The 19533-nt window shown below is 51.2% G+C and overlaps 3 protein-coding genes across 3 annotated transcripts in view; 2 read left to right on the forward strand and 1 right to left on the reverse strand.

The window, feature by feature from the left end:
- Positions 1–326: 326 nt before the first annotated feature.
- Positions 327–7381, forward strand: CDIPT (CDP-diacylglycerol--inositol 3-phosphatidyltransferase). Its single transcript, XM_059872829.1, has 6 exons — positions 327–434; positions 1411–1545; positions 3358–3511; positions 4247–4328; positions 5290–5371; positions 7043–7381. Exons 1-6 carry the CDS (start codon positions 371–373, stop codon positions 7195–7197), a joined length of 672 nt encoding a protein of 223 aa, XP_059728812.1. The 5' UTR covers positions 327–370; the 3' UTR covers positions 7198–7381.
- A 1907-nt stretch (positions 7382–9288) lies between these two features.
- LOC132341341 (myosin regulatory light chain 11) lies at positions 9289–18834 on the reverse strand. Its single transcript, XM_059872830.1, has 7 exons — positions 18715–18834; positions 16013–16103; positions 15127–15202; positions 14351–14455; positions 11919–11997; positions 11140–11188; positions 9289–10280 (listed from the first exon to the last, which is right to left on the reverse strand). Exons 2-7 carry the CDS (start codon positions 16046–16048, stop codon positions 10176–10178), a joined length of 450 nt encoding a protein of 149 aa, XP_059728813.1. The 5' UTR covers positions 16049–16103; positions 18715–18834; the 3' UTR covers positions 9289–10175.
- LOC132341319 (protein spinster homolog 1-like) overlaps positions 16047–19533 on the forward strand; it is a 28420-nt gene continuing 24933 nt past the window's right edge. Inside the window, 1 exon segment of the mRNA XM_059872777.1 lies at positions 16047–16057. Within this exon segment, the coding sequence (XP_059728760.1) occupies positions 16047–16057 (11 nt within the window).

A 19533-nucleotide genomic window follows, 5' to 3' on the forward strand; every position in this document is an offset into this window, starting at 1 on the left:
TTCGCGGCGTTGTAAGGCGTGCTCTGATTGGCTGCGGCGTTGCTAGGCGGGCTCTAGTTTCGCGGCGTTGCTAGGCGTGCTCTGATTGGCTGCAGCGTTGCTAGGCGTGCTCTGATTGGCTGCGGCGTTGCTAGGCGGGCTCTAGTTTTGTGGCGTTGCTAGGCGTGCTCTGATTGGACCAAGCGTTGCTACGCGTGCTCTGATTGGCGGGGGCGTGTCCAGCTGTGCTCTGATTGGCTGAGAGCGTCCCGTTCCTTCCGCTTCCGGCACCACGTGACCCGCGGCGCTCTTAAAGGGGCCGCGCCGCGCTCGGGGAGTTTTCGGGGGGATTTTGGGGGGTCCCGGGGGGGGCTCGGGGGGTCCCGGGGCCATGGGGGGAGGGGAGGACGCGGGGAGCGTCAGGGCCGTGTTCCTGTTCGTGCCCAACCTGATCGGTGAGCGCCCACTGGGAGGGACTGGGACCAACTGGGAGGGACTGGGAGGGGGGTGGGGGGGGAGTAGGGGGGACTGGGAGGGACTGGGAGGGGGTTGGGGGGGGACTGGGGGGGACTGGGAGGTGTTTGAGTGGGACTGGGAGGGACTGGGACAAACTGGGAGGGGGTTGGGGGGGACTGGGATGGACTGGGAGGGACTGGGAGGGGGTTGTGGGGGGACTGGGTTATACTGGGAGGGAGTTGGAGGGGACTGGGTTATACTGGGAGGGACTGGGAATGGACTGGGAGGGCCTGGGGGGTAACTGGGAGGGCACTGGGTTAAACTGGGAGGGGTTTGGGGGTTACTGGGAGGGACTGGGACGAGCTGGGGGGGATTGGAGGGGGACTGGTTTATACTGGGATGAACTGGGATGAACTGGGAGGGGACTGGGAGAGGATTGGGGGGGACTGGTTTATACTGGGAGAAACTGGGAGGGGTTTGGGGGTTACTGGGAGGGACTGGGAGGGGGTTGGGATGAACTGGTTTCTATTGCTCCATACTGGTCTGTACTGGTTTATACTGGTTTATACTGGTCCGTACTGGTTTATACTGGTCTATACTGGTCTGTACTGGTTTATACTGGTCCATACTGGTCTTCCAGTGAATCTCCATCACCCAGGGAGCCATTTTGGGGTCATTTGGGGTCGTTTTGGAGCCCAGATCTGGAGTTAGACTGGTTTAAACTGGTTTCTGTTGCTCCATACTGGTTTATACTGGTTTATACTGGTTTATACTGGTCTGTACTGGTTTGTACTGGTTTATACTGGTCCGTACTGGTCTTTCCCAACCTGTGTCACCCATGGAGCCATTTTGGGGTCATTTGGGGCCGTTTTTGAGCCCAGAACTGGAGTTAGACTGCTTTAAACTGGTTCATACTGGTCCATACTGGTCCATACTGGTTTATACTGGTCTGTACTGGTCCGTACTGGTTCCCAGGCTACGCCCGGATCCTGCTGGCCGCCGTCTCCTTCGCGCTGATGCCGACCCGGCCGGGCCCCGCGGCCGCCTGCTACGGCCTGGCCGGGCTGCTGGACGCCGTGGACGGACACGCGGCCAGGGCGCTGGGACAGGGTACTGGTTATACTGGTTTATACTGGTTTATACTGGTTTGGACTGGTTTGGACTGGTTTGGACTGGGAGGGACTGGTTGATACTGGGAGGGACTGGGAGAGGGCACTGGGAGGCACTGGGAGCACTGGTTAGACTGGGAGAGACCAGTTATACTGGGTTAGACTGGTTTATACTGGGTTATACTGGGTTAGACTGGTTTCTACTGGTTTGTACTGGTTTGTACTGGTTTGGACTGGGAGGGGGCACTGGGAGCGCTGGTTTATACTGGTTATACTGGGAGGGACTGGGAGGGACTGGGAGGGACCGGTTAGACTGGGTTAGACTGGTTTATACTGGGTTATACTGGTCTGTACTGGGTTATACTGGTTATACTGGGTTATACTGGTTATACTGGGTTATACTGGGCTATACTGGGCTGTACTGGGCTATACTGGGTTATACTGGTCGGTACTGGGTTAGACTGGGCTATACTGGGTTATACTGGGAGGGGGCACTGGGAGCACTGGTTTGTATTGGTTTGTACTGGTTTGTACTGGTTTATACTGGGTTATACTGGGCTATACTGGGTTATACTGGGTTATACTGGGTTATACTGGGCTATACTGGGTTATACTGGGCTATACTGGGTTATACTGGGTTATACTGGGTTATACTGGGCTATACTGGGCTATACTGGGCTGTACTGGGCTATACTGGGTTATACTGGTCTGTACTGGGTTATACTGGGCTATACTGGGTTATACTGGGAGGGGGCACTGGGAGCACTGGTTTGTATTGGTTTGTACTGGTTTATACTGGTTTATACTGGGTTATACTGGTTTATACTGGTCTGTACTGGGTTATACTGGGCTATACTGGGTTATACTGGGTTATACTGGGCTATACTGGGTTATACTGGGCTATACTGGGTTATACTGGGCTATACTGGGTTATACTGGTTTATACTGGGTTATACTGGGTTATACTGGGCTATACTGGGTTATACTGGGAGGGGGCACTGGGAGGGACTGGGAGCACTGGTTTGTACTGGTTATACTGGGAGGGACTGTTTTATACTGGTTTATACTGGGTTATACTGGGTAATACTGGTTAAACCAAGGGGCTTAAAATAGCGCCAGTGGGCGTGGCTTTGCCCTTGTGGGCGTGGCTTCATGTGGATGATGTAATGGGGCGTGGTTTTAGTTCAGATGATGTCACATCTAATCTGTGATGTCATTGTGGGCGTGGCTTGTGGTGTATCCTGGCCAAAATGGGCGTGTCATTTAGCCCCGCCCCCGCCGCCATCTTGGATCGCCATCTTGACCTTTTCCCTCCAAATTTTGATTTTTTCCTTCAAATTTTGACTTTTTTTCCCCAAATTTTGCCTTTTTCCCCCCAAATTTCACTCTCCCCGCCCTCGTCCCAGTCTCTCCCAGTTCGGAACTGGGAATGTTCCAATTCCAAACTGGTTTTGCCCCCTTTAGCCCCGCCCCCGCCGCCATCTTGGATTGGAATTTGAACCTTTCCCCTCCAAATTTTGACTTTTTTCCTTCAAATTTTGACTTTTTTTCCCCAAATTTTGCCTTTTTCCCCCCAAATTTTTTTCCCCACCCCCTTCACAGTCTCTCCCAGTTCGGGACTGGTTTGGCCCCGCCCCCTCCGCCATCTTGGATCGGCCTTTTGAACCTTTCCCCTCCAAATTTTGACTTTTTTCCTTCAAATTTTGACATTTTTTCCCCAAATGTTGCCTTTTTCCCCCCAAATTTTCTCCCCCACTCCGTCCCAGTCTCTCCCAGTTGGGGACTGGTCCGAGCCCAGTTTCCCCTCCCCCAGGCTCGCGGCTGGGGGCCATGTTGGACATGCTGACGGACAGGCTCAGCTCCCTCTGCCTCCTGCTCAACCTGGCGCTGCTCTACCCGCGGTGGGCGGGGCTCTTCCAGCTCAGCATGGCGCTCGACGTGGCCAGCCATTGGCTGCACATGCACTGGTGGGCGGGGCTTGGGGGGGCGGGGCCGGGAAGGGAAAAAAAGGGGAAAAAATCGGGGAAAAAATGGGGAAAAATGGGGGAAATGGGCGTGGTTTGTGTTGGAGGGGGCGTGGTTTAATGGGGTGGGGGTGGGGTGGGGTGTGGGCGTGGTCAGGAGGGGAAGGGTTGGGGTTGGGAGGGGAAAATGGCGGAAAATTGGAGTTGGGGGCGTGGTTTGACTGGGAGGGGGCGTGGCTTATGTGGGTGGGGTCAGGAGGGGGAAGTGGGGATTCAGGTTGTGGGGGCGTGGTTTGGATGGGAGGGGCGTGGCTTCAATTGGAGGGGCGTGGTTTGCATGGTCAATGTGGGCGTGGCCTAATTTCCATATATGGTAAAGTGGGTTCATTTCCATATTGGGCATTGTGGGCGTGGCCTATGCTCCATATATATTAATGAGGTTTATACACGCTGTAATTGGCAATGTGGGCGTGGCCTCGTTTGCATATATGGTAATGTGGGTGGGCTCATTTACATATATGACAGTGTGGGTGTGGCCTCAGCTCCACATATGGCAGTGTGGGCGTGGCCTCTGTTCCACATATGGCAATGTGGGCGTGACCTCCACACCATACATGGCAGTGTGGGCGTGGCCTCCGCTCCATATATGGCGGTGTGGTTTATGCCACCTGAAATATGCAAATGTGGGCGTGTTCACACTCCGACCACGCCCCCTTTTGGCCCCTCCCCCTCCTTTAGCTCCACCCTCCAGGGGGCGTCGTCGCACAAGGCCGTGGGGGGGGAGGGGCACCCCCTGCTGAGGCGCTACTACCAGAGCAGGGTGAGACTGGGATGGACTGGGAGGGACTGGGATGGACTGGGAGGGAACTGGGAGGGACTGGGATGGACTGGGACGGACTGGGAGGGACTGGGAGGGGACTGGGAGGGACTGGGACGGACTGGGAGGGAACTGGGAGGGACTGGGACGGACTGGGAGGGACTGGGATCAAACTGGGAGGGACTGGGAGGGACTGGGAAGGACTGGGAGGAGTCTGGGGGGGAACTGGGAGGGACTGGGATGGACTGGGAGGGAACTGGGAGGGACTGGGAGGGACTGGGAGGGACTGGGAAGGACTGGGAGGAGTCTGGGGGGGAACTGGGAGGGACTGGGATGGACTGGGAGGGAACTGGGAGGGACTGGGAGGGACTGGGATGGACTGGGATGGACTGGGATGGACTGGGAGGGACTGGGATGGACTGGGAGGGAACTGGGAGGGACTGGGATGGACTGGGAGGGAACTGGGATGGACTGGGAGAGACTGGGGGGGACTGGGAGGGAACTGGGAGGGACTGGGAGGGGACTGGGAGGGACTGGGATGGACTGGGATGGACTGGGAGGGACTGGGAGGGACTGGGGGGGACTGGGAGGGACTGGGAGGGACTGGGGATGGACTGGGAGGGACTGGGATGGACTGGGAGGGACTGGGATCAAACTGGGAGGGACTGGGAGGGACTGGGATGGACTGGGAGGGAACTGGGAGGGACTGGGATGGACTGGGATGGACTGGGAGGGACTGGGATGGACTGGTTCATACTGGGATGAACTGGGAGAGACTGGGACAAACTGGTTCATACTGGGATGAGACCAGGCCAAACTGGGCGGGGTTAAATCCAAACTGGTTTAAACTGGGAGGGGATTGCGACAGAACTGGGCCCAAACTGGGCCCAAACTGGGAATGGGCGTGGCCGTGCCCGGCTGACCCCGCCCCCCTTGGCCCCGCCCCCTTTGGCCCCGCCCCCAGGCGCTGCTGTTCCTGCTGTGCGCCGGCAATGAGGGGTTCCACTGCTGCCTGTACCTGCTGCACTGGGGGGAGGGGCCGCCAGGTGAGCTGGACTGGTCCAGACTGGTCTGAACTGGGAGGGACTGGTTGGGGGGATTTTGGGGGATTTTTGGGGATTTTTTTGGGGGATTTTTGGGGAATTTTTGGGGGGTTTTTTGTGAATTTTTGGGGAAATTTTGGGGGATTTTTGGGAATTTTTGGAGGATTTTTTGGGGAATTTTGGGGGGTTTTGGGGGATTTTTTGTGAATTTTTGGGGAATTTTTGGGGAATTTTTTGGGGGTTTTGGGGATTTTTTGGGGAATTTTTGGGGAATTTTGGGGGAATTTTTGGGGAATTTTGGGGGATTTTTGGGGGAATTTTTGGGGAATTTTTTTTGCGTTTTTAGGGATTTTTGAGGAATTTTTTGGGGGAATTTTTGGGGGGGATTTTTGGGAATTTTTGGGGAATTTTTGGGGAATTTTTGGGAATTTTTTGGGAATATTTTGGGGAATTTTGGGGGAATTTTTGGTGGATTTTTGGGGAATTTTGGGGGATTTTTGGGGGAATTTTTGGGGAATTTTTTTTGCGTTTTTAGGGATTTTTGAGGAATTTTTGGGGGGATTTTTGGGGATTTTTTGTGAATTTTTGGGATTTTTTGGGGAATTTTTTTGCGTTTTTAGGGATTTTTGAGGAATTTTTTGGGGGAATTTTTGGGGGATTTTTGGGGATTTTTTGTGAATTTTTGGGAATTTTTGGGGAATTTTGGGGCATTTTTTGGGAATTTTTGGGAATTTTTTGGGAATTTTTGGGGAATTTTGGGGCATTTTTGGGGAATGTTTTGGGGGAATTTTTTGGGGAATTTTGGGGAATTTTTGGGGATTTTTTGGAAGTTTTTGGGGGAGGTTTGGGGGGATTTTTGGGGAATTTTAGGGGGATTTTTGGGAATTTTTGGGGAATTTTGGAGATTTTTGGGGGATTTTTGGGGGAGGTTTGGGGGGATTTTTGGTGATTTTTGGGGGATTTTTTGGGAATTTTTGGAGAATTTTTGGGGATTTTTGGGAAATTTTTTGGGATTTTTGGGGAATTTTTGGGGGGAAAATTTTGGGGATTTTTGGGAAATTTTTTGGGATTTTTGGGGAATTTTTGGGGAATTTTTTGGGGGGTTTTTTGGGATTTTTTGGTGTTTTTGGGGGTCTGGTTTGGGCTGGTTTGGGCTGGTCCTTACTGGGTTTAACTGGTTCTAAACTGGTTTAAAACCAGTTTAGAACTGGTTTTAACTGGTTTTAACTGGTTTTTACCCATTTTTTATGGGTTTTTTCGCTTGAACTGGTTTGTACTGGTTTATACTGGTTTGTACTGGTTTATACTGGTTTTACTGGTTCTGACCAGTTTTAACTGGATTATTTACTGGCTCAAACCGGTTTAGAACTGGTTTTAACTGGTTTTAACTGGTTTTAACTGGTTTTTACCCATTTTTTTCTGGGTTTTTTTGCTTGAACTGGTTTGTACTGGTCCATACTGGTCTGTACTGGTTCTGACTGGTTTGTACTGGTCCTGACTGGTTTTAACTGGATTATTTACTGGCTCAAACCGGTTTAGAACTGGTTTTAACTGGTTTTAACTGGTTTTTAACCGTTTTTTTCTGGGTTTTTTTGCTTGAACTGGTTTGTACTGGTTTATACTGGTTTGTACTGGTTTGTACTGGTTCTGACTGGTTTGTTCTGGTTCCCGCAGTGTTCCCGGGGGGTCCCGGCCTGGCCAGGCTGGGCCTGTGGCTCTCGGCCCCCCTGGCCGCCCTCAAATCCTTCCTGAACCTTCTGCAGCTCTGGGGGGCCCTGAGGGGCGTGGCCGCCCTGGACGCGGCCGAGAGGGCGGGGAAAAGCTCCTGAGCCACGCCCACCAAGCCACGCCCCTCCCCCACCCCCCCTCAGCCGAGGGGGAGGGGCAGCAACGCTCCCCAGCCCCTCCCCCCACCCACCCTCCCCCAAGGAGGGGCAAAAAGGGCGTGGTCACCCCATAAGCTCCGCCCCCAGCCCCGCCCCCGTGTGCATAATAAAGAGGAAGTGGCCCCTCCCCCTTTTGGAGTGTGTGTGAGGGGGGAGGGGCGGGGAAATGGGGGGAGGGGAGGGGTGGGGGAGGGGCCTCCCAAATCTTCCCAAATTTCACCCAAAAATCCCCAAATTCTGACCAAAACCCCCAAATTTCACTCAAAAATCCCAAATTTCACCCAAAAATCCTCAAATTTCACCAAAAAACCCCAAATTCTGACCAAAACCCCCAAATTTCACCCAAAAATCCCAAATTTCACCCAAAAAAACCCAAATTTCACCCTAAAACCCCCAAATTTCACTCAAAAATTCCAAATTTCACCCAAAAATCCCAAATTTCACCCAAAAATCCTAAATTTCACCCAAAACCCCCCAAATTTCAACCAAAAATCCCAAATTTCACTCAAAACCTCCAAATTTCACCCAAAACCACTCAAATCTTACCCAAAAATCCTCAAATTTCACTCAAAAATTCCAAATTTCACCCAAAAACCCCCAAAATTTCACCCAAAACCCTCCAAATTTCACCCAAAATCCCAAATTTCACCCAAAATCCCAAATTTCACCCAAAACCCCCAAATTTCACCCAAAAATCCCAAATTTCACCCAAAAATCCCAAATTTCACCCAAAACTCCCAAATTTCACCCAAAAATCCCAAATTTCACCCAAAACCACTCAAATTTTACCCAAAACCCCCCAAATTTCACCCCAAAATCCCAAATTTCACCCAAAAACCCCCAAATTTCACCCAAAAATCCCAAATTTCACTCAAAACCTCCAAATTTCACCCAAAACCCCCCAAATTTTACCCAAAACCCCCCAAATTTCACCCCAAAATCCCAAATTTCACCCAAAAACCCCCAAATTTCACCCAAAAATTCTCATATTTCACCAAAAAACCCCAAATTCTGACCAAAAACCCCCAAATTTCACCCAAAAATCCTCAAATTTTACCCAAAAATCCCAAATTTCACCAAAAAATCCCAAATTTCACCCCAAAACCCCCAAATTTCACCCCAAAATCCACAAATTTCACCCAAAAAACCCCAAAATTTCACCCAAAAACCCCCAAATTTCACTCAAAAATTCCAAATTTCACCCAAAAATCCCAGATTTTACCCAAAACCCCCCACATTTCACCCCAAAATCCCCAAATTTCATCCAAAAACCCCAAATTCTGACTAAAAACCCCCAAATTTCACCCAAAAATCCCCAAATTTCACGCAAAAATCCCAAATTTCACTCAAAACCACTCAAATTTTACCCAAAACTCCTCAAATTTCACCCAAAAATCCCAAATTCCTCCCAAAACCCTCCAAATGTCACCCAAAAATCCTCAAATTTCACCAAAATACCCCAAATTCTGACCAAACACCCCCAAATTTCACCCAAAACTCCCAAATTTCACCCCAAACCCCCCAAATTTCAATCAAAAATCCCAAATTTCACCCAAAAAACCCCAAAATTCCGACAAAAAGTCCTCCCAAAATCCCCAAATTCCCAACAAAAATCCCCCAAATTCCAAATAAAAATCCTCAAAATTCATCCCCAAATTCCCCCAAAATCCCAAATAAAAATCCCCAAAATTCCCCCAAAAAATCCCCAAAATTCCCAATAAAATCCCCCAAAATTCCCATTAAATACCCCCAAAATTCCCATTAAAAATCCCCAAAATTCCCAATAAAAATCCCCAAAATTCCCAATAAAAATCCCCAAAATTCTCAATCCCAAAATTCCCAATAAAAATCCTCAAAATTCCCATTAAAAATCCCCAAAATTCCCATTAAAATCCCCAAAATTCCCATTAAAATTCCCCAAAATTCCCATTAAAAATCCCCAAAATTCCCAATAAAAATCCCCAAAATTCCCCCCAAAAAATCCCCAAAATCCCAAATAAAAATCCCCAAAATTCCCCCAAATTTCCCCCAGCGGCCGAGAGCAAAACCAGAAACTTTTATTGCCCAAAACCCCAAAAATTCCAAACATTTTTTAGGCCAAAATTCCCAAATTTTTCAGGCAAAATTCCCGGATTTTTTAAGGATAAATCCAGGATTTTTTGGGCAGGAATTCCCAGATTTTTTTGGCTGAATTCCTGAATTTTTTGGGGGGTAAAATCCCAAATTTTGGGGGGATAATTCCCAAGTTTTTGGGGGATAATTCTCAATTTTTTGGGGAATAAATGCTGGATTTTTGGGGGATAATTCCCAGAATTTTTTGGGGATAATTCCCAGATTTTTTTGGGGATAAATCCTGGATTTTTTGGGGATAATTCCCAATTTTTTGGGGATAAATCCTGGATTTTTTGGGGATGAATCCCAAAATTTTGGGGGGATAATTCCCAATTTTTTGGGGATAATTCCCAGATTTTTTGAGGATAATTCCCGGATTTTTTGAGGATAATTCCCGGAGTTTTTGGGGATAACCCAATTTTTTGGGATAATTCCTAGATTTTTTGGGGGGATAATTCCCGGATTTTTTGGAGGATAATTCCCAGATTTTTTGAGGATAATTCCCAAATTTTTGGGGGAAAAATCCTGGATTTTTTGGGGATAAATCCTGGATTTTTTGGGGATAATTCCCAGATTTTTTGGAGGATAATTCCCAGAATTTTGAGGATAATTCCCAAATTTTTTGGGGGAAAAATCCTGGATTTTTTGGGGGATAAATCCTGGATTTTTTGGGGGATAATTCCCAAATTTTTGAGGATAATTCCCGGATTTTTTTGGGCTGAATTCCGTAGATTTTGGGGCTAATTCCCGGGGATTTTTAGGGCAGAATTCCCGGATTTTTGGGGTGAATTCCGAGGATTTTGGGGTCCCTACTCCCCCTCCTTGTCCTCGCCGTGGGTGATGACGTAACAAATGTTCTTGTAGTCCACGTTCCCCGCCACGTCCGGAGGGAACGCCGCCCACATGTTCTTGATCTGGGGCCAAAAAAACGGGATTTTGGGAAAAAATTCCCAATTTGGGGGGGTTGGGGGAGGTTTGGGGATTTTTGGGGATTTTTTGGGGATTTTTGGGGGGATTTTTTGGGGATTTTTTGGGGATTTTTGGGGATTTTTGGGGATTTTTGGGGGATTTTTTGGGGATTTTTAGGGGGATTTTTGGGGAATTTTTGGGGATTTTTGGGGAATTGTTAGGGAATTTTGGGGAATTTTTTAGGGGATTTTGGGGATTTTGGGGGAAATTTTTGGGAATTTCTGGGCTATTTCTGGGTGATTTTGGGGGATTTTTGAGGGAAAATTGAGGGAATTCTCGAGGATTTTTTGGGGGGAAATTTGGAGAATTTTTGAAGGAAATTTTGGGGAATTCTTGAGGATTTTGGGGGGCTTTTTTGGGAATTTTTTGGTATTTTGGGGGATTTTGCGGGAATTTTTGGGGGTTTTTGGGGGGAAATTTTGTTGGGCCAATTTTGCCCATTTTCGGGTCGATTTTGGGTAAGTTTGGGATATTTGGGGCGATTTTGAGGTGATTCGGGGCTGATTTTGGGATATGGGGCTGAATTTTTGGGGAGATTTTGGGATATTTTGGGGGGCTGATTTTGGCCATTTTTGGGCTGATTTTGGCCATTTTTGGGCCATTTTTGGGCCGATTTTGGCCATTTTTTTGCCGATTTTGGCTGATTTTGGCCATTTTTGGGCTGATTTTGGCCATTTTTGGGCCGATTTTGGGGTGATTTTTGCCATTTTTTGCCGATTTTGGCCATTTTTGGATCTTTTGGCCCATTCTGGGCTCGTTGGGGCCGTTTTTTGGGTGGATTTGGGGCGATTTGGGCTCTCTCACCTCCTCGGGGGTGAAGCGGTCGCACTGCGTCGTCAGCAGCTCCTCCAGGCTGGGGGAGGGGCGGGGGTGGGGGAGGGGAGAGGGGCGGGGTCACCCCAAAACCAGCCCCCGCACCCCTCCCCCACCGCCCACAATTCCAGCCCCTCCCCCCTCAAATTCCAGCCCCTTCCCCCCAATTCCAGCCCCTCCCCCCTCAAATTCCAGGCCCCTCCCCCCCAAATTCCAGCCCCTCCCCCTCTAATTCCGGCCCCTCCCCCCTCAAATTCCGGCCCCTCCCCCCCAAATTCCGGGCCCCTCCCCCTCTAATTCCGGCCCCTCCCCCCCTCAAATTCCGGCCCCTCCCCCCCCCACCAAATTTGGGCTCTCCCCTCCCCCACCCCCCCCCAATTCCAGCCCCGCCCCCAAATTATGGCCCCTCCCCCTAATTCCAGCCCCTCCCCCTCCCTTAGCCCCTCCCCCACCCTTAGTCCCGCCCCCACCCTTGGCCCCTCCCCCACCCTTAGTCTCGCCCCCACCCTTAGCCCCGCCCCCACTCATAGCTCTTTTTGATCGATCCTTTCCCATCCGGCCCCCTCCCCCTTTTGCCCCTCCCCCACCCTTGGCTCCTCCCACACACTTGGCCCCGCCCCCCACCCTTAGCCCCGCCCTCAGCCCCGCCCCCACTCACAAGCTCTTTTTGATCGATCCTTTCCCATCCTTGGCCCCTCCCCCCTTAGCCCCGCCCCATCCTTAGCCCCGCCCCCAGCCTTAGCCCCGCCCCCAGCCCCGCCCCCACTCACAAGCTCTTTTTGATGGATCCTTTCCCGTCCGGGTCCAGCACCTTGAAGGCGCCCATGATGACGTCCTCGGGATCCGCCCCTAAGGGGGAGGGGCCACGGCACAGGGGGAGGGGTCAGAGCCAGGGGAGGGGGAGGGGCCACGGCACAGGGGGAGGGGTCAGAGCCAGGGGAGAGGGAGGGGCCAAGGGAGAGGGGGAGGGGTCAGAGCCAGGGGAGGGGGAGGGGCCACGGCACAGGGGGAGGGGTCAGAGCCAGGGGAGGGGGAGGGGCCACGGCACAGGGGGAGGGGTCAGAGCCAGGGGAGGGGGAGGGGCCACAGCACAGGGGGAGGGGTCAGGGGGAGGGGGCCACGGCCGAGGGGGAGGGGTCAGAGCCAGGGGAGGGGGAGGAGCCAAAGGGGGAGGGGGATGCTCAAGTGTGGGGGAGGGGAGAAAGGGGAGGGGACAAGGGGGAAGGGGCGGGGCCAAACAGGAGGGGGAGGGGTCAGAGCAGGGGTGGGGGGGGCTAAGGGGGAAGGGGAGGGGCTAAATGGCAATGGGGGAGGGGCTAAAGGGCAATGGGAGGGGCTAAAAGGCAATGGGGGAGGGGCTAAAGGGCAATGGGGAGGGGCTAAGGTGAGAAAGGGAGGAGCTAAGGGGCAATGGGCGGGGCTAAGGTGAGAAGGGGAGGGGCTAAGGGGATAAGGGGAGGGGCTAAAAGGCAATGGGGAGGGGCTAAGGGGAAGGGGAGGGGCTAAGGTGAGAAGGGGAGGAGCTAACAGGGAGGGGAGGGGCTAAAGAGCAATGGGGAGGGGCTAAATGGCAATGGGAGGGGCTAAAGAGCAATGGGAGGGGCTAAAGAGCAATGGGAGGGGCTAAAGGGCAATGGGAGGGGCTAAAAAGCAATGGGGAGGGGCTAAATGGCAATGGGGAGGGGCTAAAGGGCAATGGGAGGGGCTAAATGGCAATGGGAGGGGCTAAAGAGCAATGGGGAGGGGCTAAAGGGTAATGGGGAGGGGCTAAAAAGCAATGGGGAGGGGCTAAAGTGAGAAGGGGAGGAGCTAAGGGGGAGGGGAGGGGTCACCCAGGGGTGGGGGGAGGGGCTGGGGGGGAGACACCCCGACAATGCAGGGGGGTGGGGGGGTGGGGGGGGGTGAATTTTGGGCCGAAATTTCGGCCATTTTGGGTTGGATTTCGGTGATTTTGGTGATTTTTGTTATTTTGGGGTGAATTTCGGGGATTTTGGGTCTCTCACCCTTGAGTTTCTCCCCGAACACGGTGAGGAACACGGTGAAGTTGATTTGGGATATTTGGGGTCATTTGGGTCAGATTTGCTGATTTTTGATCAGATTTTGGTGATGTTTTAAGTTTTTTTGTTATTTTGGATATTTTGGGGTGAATTTCGGGGATTTTGGGTCTCTCACCCTTGAGTTTCTCCCCGAACATGGTGAGGAACACAGTGAAGTTGATTTGGGTCATTTTGGGTTATTTTGGGATATTTTGGGTCAGATTTTGCTGATTTTTGATCAGATTTTGGTGATTTTTTTAGTTTTTTGGTTATTTTTGTTGTTTTGGGGTGAATTTTGGGGATTTTGGGTCTCTCACCCTTCTTTGAGTTTCTCTCCCGAACATGGTGAGGAACACGGTGAAGTTGATTTGGGTCATTTTGGGTCATTTTGGGTCAGATTTTGATGATTTTGGGTCGGATTTTGGTTATTTTTGTTATTTTTGTTATTTTGGGGTGAATTTGGGGGATTTTGGGTCTCTCACCCTTGAGTTTCTCCCCGAACATGGTGAGGAACACGGTGAAGTTGATTTGGGATATTTTGGGTTATTTTGGGTCATTTTGGGTCAGATTTTGATGATTTTGGGTCGGATTTTGGTGATTTTTGTTATTTTGGATATTTTGGGGTGAATTTTGGGGATTTTGGGGTCTCTCACCCTTGAGTTTCTCCCCGAACACCGGTGAGGAACACGGTGAAGTTGATTTGGGTCATTTTGGGTTATTTTGGGTTATTTTGGGTCAGATTTTGCTGATTTTTGATCAGATTTTGGAGATTTTTTTGTTATTTTTGTTATTTTGGATATTTTGGGTGAATTTCGGGGATTTTGGGTCTCTCACCCTTGAGTTTCTCCCCGAACATGGTGAGGAACACGGTGAAGTTGATTTGGGGTCATTTTGGGTCAGATTTTGCTGATTTTTGATCAGATTTTGGTGATTTTTTAAGTTTTTTGGTTATTTTTGTTATTTTGGGGTGAATTTTGGTGATTTTGGGTCTCTCACCCTTGAGTTTCTCCCCGAACATGGTGAGGAACACGGTGAAGTTGATTTGGGATGTTTTGGGTTATTTTGGGTTATTTTGGGTCAGATTTTGATGATTTTGGGTCGGATTTTGTTGATTTTTGTTATTTTTGTTATTTTGGGGTGAATTTTGGTGATTTTGGGTCTCTCACCCTTGAGTTTCTCCCCGAACATGGTGAGGAACACGGTGAAGTTGATCGGCCCCGAGGCCTCTTTGATCATCGCGTCCAACTCCTCGTTCTTCACGTTCAGCCGGCCTAAAGGGGCGGGGGCCACATCGGGACACGCCCCACCCCACCACACCCCCACCAAAACCCCGCCCACTCATGCTAAACCCCGCCCATTCCCACCAAACCCCTCCCCCTTCATGTACAGCCGCCTGACAGTTAAGACACGCCCACTTTGGGCAGGCCACACCCCTCTAGGCCCACGCCCACATCGTGTAAATACCAAAATCCACTCCCCCCTTCCTTTAAGCCCCCTCCCATTTTCACCATAATTAAGCCACTCCCACTCTCTTGAAGCCCCTCCCCCTTATTGACTGCCTTTAAGCCCCTCCCCTCATCACAAAGCCCCGCCCCTTTCCTTTAAACCCCTCCCCTTTAAATTTTTACCCTGTTCAAGCCCCTCCCCCTTCATTAACTCCCTTTAAGCCCCTCCCCTTTCCATTAGACTCCTCCCCTTTTCATCCACCCCTCCCCCTTTCCTCCAAGCCCCTCCCATTCCCTTTAAAGCCCCTCCCCTTTCCTTTAAGCCCCTCCCCTCATCTTAAGCCCCTCCCCTCCCCATCCAACTTCTCTCAATCCCCCCTTGAAGCCCCACCCCTTTTTAACTAAACCACGCCCCCCTCTCCACCCAAACCGACCCCGCCCGCTCAGACCCCGCCCCCTGAGCCTGACCACGCCCCCCGGAGGCCCCGCCCACCCACCCATGGCGGCGAAGGTCTCGCGGAGGTCGTCCTTGTCGATGATCCCGTCCCGGTTCTGGTCGATCACCGTGAACGCCTGCAAGGGGGGCGTGGCAAATGGAGGGGGGGCGGGGGCCTCAAAGCCACGCCCCCTCTGGAAATTCCCGCCAAATTCCCCCCCAAAAAAAATCCGGGGGAAAAAATGGAAAATTTGGGGGTTTTTTAGCGCACTTCCTCCCGCGTACGGGCCGGAAGCTCCGCCCCCTCATGTTAAGCCCCTCCCCATTGCAAAAAGCTCCTCCCACTCTTCTTTAAGCCCCTCCCCCATTTGCTAAGCCCCTCCCTATATTTTAGTCCCTCCCCCTTTTTGCCCCTCCCCACCTCTCCCCCTCCCCACCTTTCTTAGCCCCTCCCCCACATGTTCCCTTTTCTTCAAGCCCCACCCCCACACACACCCCTCCCTCTCTAAGCTCCTCCCATTCTCTCTAAGCCCCTCCTCCTCTTTGACCCTCCCCTTTTGGGCCCTCCCCACCTCTCTAAGCCCCTCCCCCATCCCAAGCCCCTCCCCCACCTCCCTAAGCCCCTCCCCTCCTCTTCAAGCCCCTCCCCCTCCTCAAGCCCCTCCCCTTCATTTTAAGCCCCTCCCCTTCTTTCTTTCACATCTCAAGCCCCTCCCCCACTTCCCTAAGCCCCTCCCCTTTTAGCCCCTCCCCTTTTAGCCCCTCTCTTCCTGTCTAAGCCCCTCCCTCCCTTTTTAGCCCCGCCCCTTTTTCCATTTTTGGCCGTTTCTCCCCCAATTTTTGGGCTAAAACCGCCGCGATTTTTGCCCCGCCCCTCTCTTAAGCCCCTCCCCCACTCTTAGCCACGCCCCCCGCCCATCCCCCACCCCTCTAAGCCCCTCCCCCACCTCCTTGAACTCCTGGATCTGGGTCTGGTCGAACATGGAGAAGACGTTGGAGCTGCCCTCCGGCCGCGCGGCGCTTCGCCTTCTTGGGGGCCTGGAATGGGGCAAAAAACGGCGATTTTGGGGCTTTTTGGGGCTTTTTGGGATTTTGGGGGGTTTGGGGAATTTTGGGGAATTTTTTGGGATTTTTTGAGATTTTTTTTTTATTTTTTTAGGGGTTTTTTTGGGGATTTTTTGGGGCTTTAAAGGAGAAAATTGGGGGGATTTTGGGGGGATTTTCGCCTTCTTGGGGGCCTGAAATGGGGCAAAAAATGGAGATTTTGGGGCTTTTGGGGTCTTTTTGGGGATTTTGGGGTTTGGGGAATTTTGGGGAATTTTTTGGGATTTTTGAGATTTTTTTTTTTATTTTTTTAGGGTTTTTTTTGGGGATTTTTTGGGGCTTTAAAGGAGAAAATAGGGGGAATTTTTGGGGGGATTTTCGCCTTCTTGGGGGCTGAAATGGGGCAAAAAACGGCGATTTTGGGGCTTTTGGGGTCTTTTGGGGGATTTTGGGGTTTGGGGAATTTTGGGAAATTTTTTGGGATTTTTTGGGGATTTTTTGGGGGAGATTTTGGGGCTTTAAAAGGGAAAATTGGGGGAATTTTGAGGGGATTTTCGCCTTCTTGGGGGGCTGGAATGGGGCAAAAAATGGAGATTTTGGGGCTTTTTAGGGCTCTTTGGGGAATTTGGGGTTTGGGGAATTTTTTTGGGATTTTTTGGGATTTTTTAGGGATTTTTTTGGGGATTTTTTGGGGCTTTAAAGGAGAAAATTGGGGGGAATTTTGGGGGGATTTTCGCCTTCTTGGGGGCCTGGAATGAGGCAAAAAATGGAGATTTTGGGGCTTTTGGTGGCTTTTTGGGATTTTGGTGGGTTTGGGGAATTTTGGGGAATTTTTGGGGATTTTTTGGGATTTTTTGGGGGATTTTTTGGGGGGATTCTGGGGCTTTAAAAGGGAAAATTGGGGGAATTTTGGGGGATTTTCGCCTTCTTGGGGGCCTGGAATGGGGCAAAAAACGGCGATTTTGGGGCTTTTGGGGAATTTGGGAATTTTGGGAATTATTTGGGATTTTTGGGGATTTTTTAGGGATTTTTTTTGGGGGGATTTTGGGGCTTTAAAAGGGAAAATTGGGGGAATTTTGGGGGGATTTTCGCCTTCTTGGGGGCCTGAAATGGGGCAAAAAAACGGCGATTTTGGGGCTTTTTGGGAAATTTTGGGATTTGAGGTCCTGGGGAGGATTTTGGGGGTAAATTTTGGGGATTTTGGGGTAAATTTCAGGGATTTGGGGCTTCCTGGGGCAGAGTTTTGAGGAAATTCTGGGGATTTTGGGGTAAATCCTGGGGATTTGGAGGATTTTGGGGTAAATTTTGGGATTTTTGGGGTCCATCCAGGGGATTTGGGAGATTTTGGGGTGAATTCCGGGGATTTTGGGGTACATCCAGGGGGTTTGGGGGGATTTTTGGGGTAAATTCAGGAATTTTTGGGGTAAATTCAGGAATTTTGGGGTAAATTTGGGGATTTTGGGGGTAAATTCAGGAATTTTGGGGTAAATTTGGGGATTTTGGGTGAATCCTGGGGATTTTGGGGGAATTCGGGGATTTAAGTGTTCTGGGGAGGATTTTGGGGTAAATCCCAGAGATTTTGGGGTGAATTCGGGGATTTGGGGGTGAATTCTGGGGATTTTGGGGTAAATTCAGGGATTTCGGGGTTCCGGGGAGGATTTTTGGGGTGAATTCAGGGATTTTGGGGTGAATTTGGGGATTTTGAGGGAAATCCGGGGGATTTTCGGGGATTTTGGGGGTAAATCCTGAGGATTTTGGGGTTCCAGGGAGGATTTTTGGGGTGAATTAGGGGATTTTGGGATAAATTCGGGGATTTTGGGGGTAAATTTGGGGATTTTGGGGTGAATTCTGGGGATTTTGGGGTAAATTCGGGGATTTTGGGGTGAATTTTGGGGTTCTGGGGAGGATTTTTCGGTGAATTCGGGGATTTTGGGGTAAATTTGGGGATTTTGGGATAAATTCCGGGGATTTTGGGGTAAATTTGGGAATTTTTGGGGTAAATTTGGGGATTTTGGGTGAATTCGGGGATTTTGGGGTTCCGGGGAGGAATTTGGGGTAAATCCCGGAGATTTTGGGGTAAATTTGGGGATTTTGGGGTGAATTCTGGGGATTTTGGGGTGAATTCGCGGATTTTGGGGTGAATTCGGGGATTTTGGGGTAAATTCGGGGATTTTGGGGTGAATTCCGGGGATTTTGGGTCTAAATCCCGGGAATTTTGGGGTTCCGGGAGGATTTTTGGGGTGAATTCGGGGATTTTGGGGATTTTGGGGTTCCGGGGAGGATTTTTGGGGTGAATTCGGGGATTTTGGGGATTTTGGGGTTCCGGGGAGGATTTTTGGGTTGAATTATGGGATTTTGGGGATTTTGGGGTTCCGGGGAGGATTTTGGGGTGAATTCGGGGATTTTGGGGTAAATCTCGGGGATTTTGGGTCTAAATCCCGGGAATTTTGGGGTTCCGGGGAGGATTTTTGGGGTAAATTCAGGGATTTTGGGGATTTTGGGGTTCCGGGGAGGATTTTTAGGGTGAATTCGGGGATTTTGGGGATTTGGGGGTTCCGGGGAGGATTTTGGGGTGAATTCCGGGGATTTTGGGGTCCCCCCTCACCATGGTCGCGGTCTCTCCTCTCTCGGGGCTCCCTCGCGCTCTCCCGGGGGGTTCGGAGCCCCCGCGGGATTTTTATGGCCCCGGGTGGGGGAGGGGCGGCCCCGAAATAGCCCCGGACCCCCCCCCCCCGCCCCTCCCCCACCCCCCCAAAAGGACCCCGGGGTTCCCTTAAAGGGGCAGAGGCCGAAAATAGAAACTCCCCCCGCGCCCCTCCCCCACCCCGCACCTGCCGCTGCCCCTCCCCCACCGCGGGGGGAGGGAAGGGGGGAGGGGAGGCCGGGGCGGGCAAAGCGGGGGGGCCAAACTGGGAGAAACTGGGAGAAACTGGGCTGAACTGGGAGAAACTGGGACCAAACTGAGAGAAACTGGGACTAAACTGGGAAAAACTGGGACAAACTGGGAGAAACTGGGAGAAACTGGGAGAAACTGGGACAAACTGGGACAAACTGGGCCGAACTGGGAAAAACTGGGACCAACTGGGAGAAACTGGGCCAAACTGGGCCAAACTGGGAGAAACTGGGACCAAACTGGGACAAACTGGGACCAAACTGGGAGAAACTGGGAGAAACTGGGAGAAACTGGGAGAAACTGGGACCAAACTGGGACAAACTGGGACCAAACTGGGAGAAACTGGGAGAAACTGGGCTGAAGTGGGACCAAACTGGGAGAAACTGGGACAAACTGGACCAAACTGGGAGAAACTGGGAAAAACTGGGCTGAACTGGGACAAACTGGGAGAAACTGGGCTGAAGTGGGAGAAACTGGGAGAAACTGGGAGAAACTGGGACCAAACTGGGACAAACTGGGACCAAACTGGGA

This window comes from Haemorhous mexicanus, chromosome 38 (assembly GCF_027477595.1).
Source record: "Haemorhous mexicanus isolate bHaeMex1 chromosome 38, bHaeMex1.pri, whole genome shotgun sequence".
In the NCBI taxonomy this organism is placed as follows: Eukaryota; Metazoa; Chordata; class Aves; order Passeriformes; family Fringillidae; genus Haemorhous; species Haemorhous mexicanus.

Coding starts and splice junctions, on each gene's coding strand:
- CDIPT (XM_059872829.1), top strand. CDS start 371: ATGGGGGGAGGGGAGGACGCGGGGAGCGTCAGGGCCGTGTTCCTGTTC. Junction 1,546..3,357: donor GGCCAGGGCGCTGGGACAGG/GTACTGGTTATA, acceptor CCCCTCCCCCAG/GCTCGCGGCTGGGGGCCATG. Junction 5,372..7,042: donor CTGGGGGGAGGGGCCGCCAG/GTGAGCTGGACT, acceptor TGGTTCCCGCAG/TGTTCCCGGGGGGTCCCGGC.
- LOC132341341 (XM_059872830.1), bottom strand. CDS start 16,048: ATGTTCGACCAGACCCAGATCCAGGAGTTCAAGGAG. Junction 15,203..16,012: donor AGATCCAGGAGTTCAAGGAG/GTGGGGGAGGGG, acceptor CCCCCCTTGCAG/GCGTTCACGGTGATCGACCA. Junction 10,281..11,139: donor ACCGCTTCACCCCCGAGGAG/GTGAGAGAGCCC, acceptor TTTTGGCCCCAG/ATCAAGAACATGTGGGCGGC.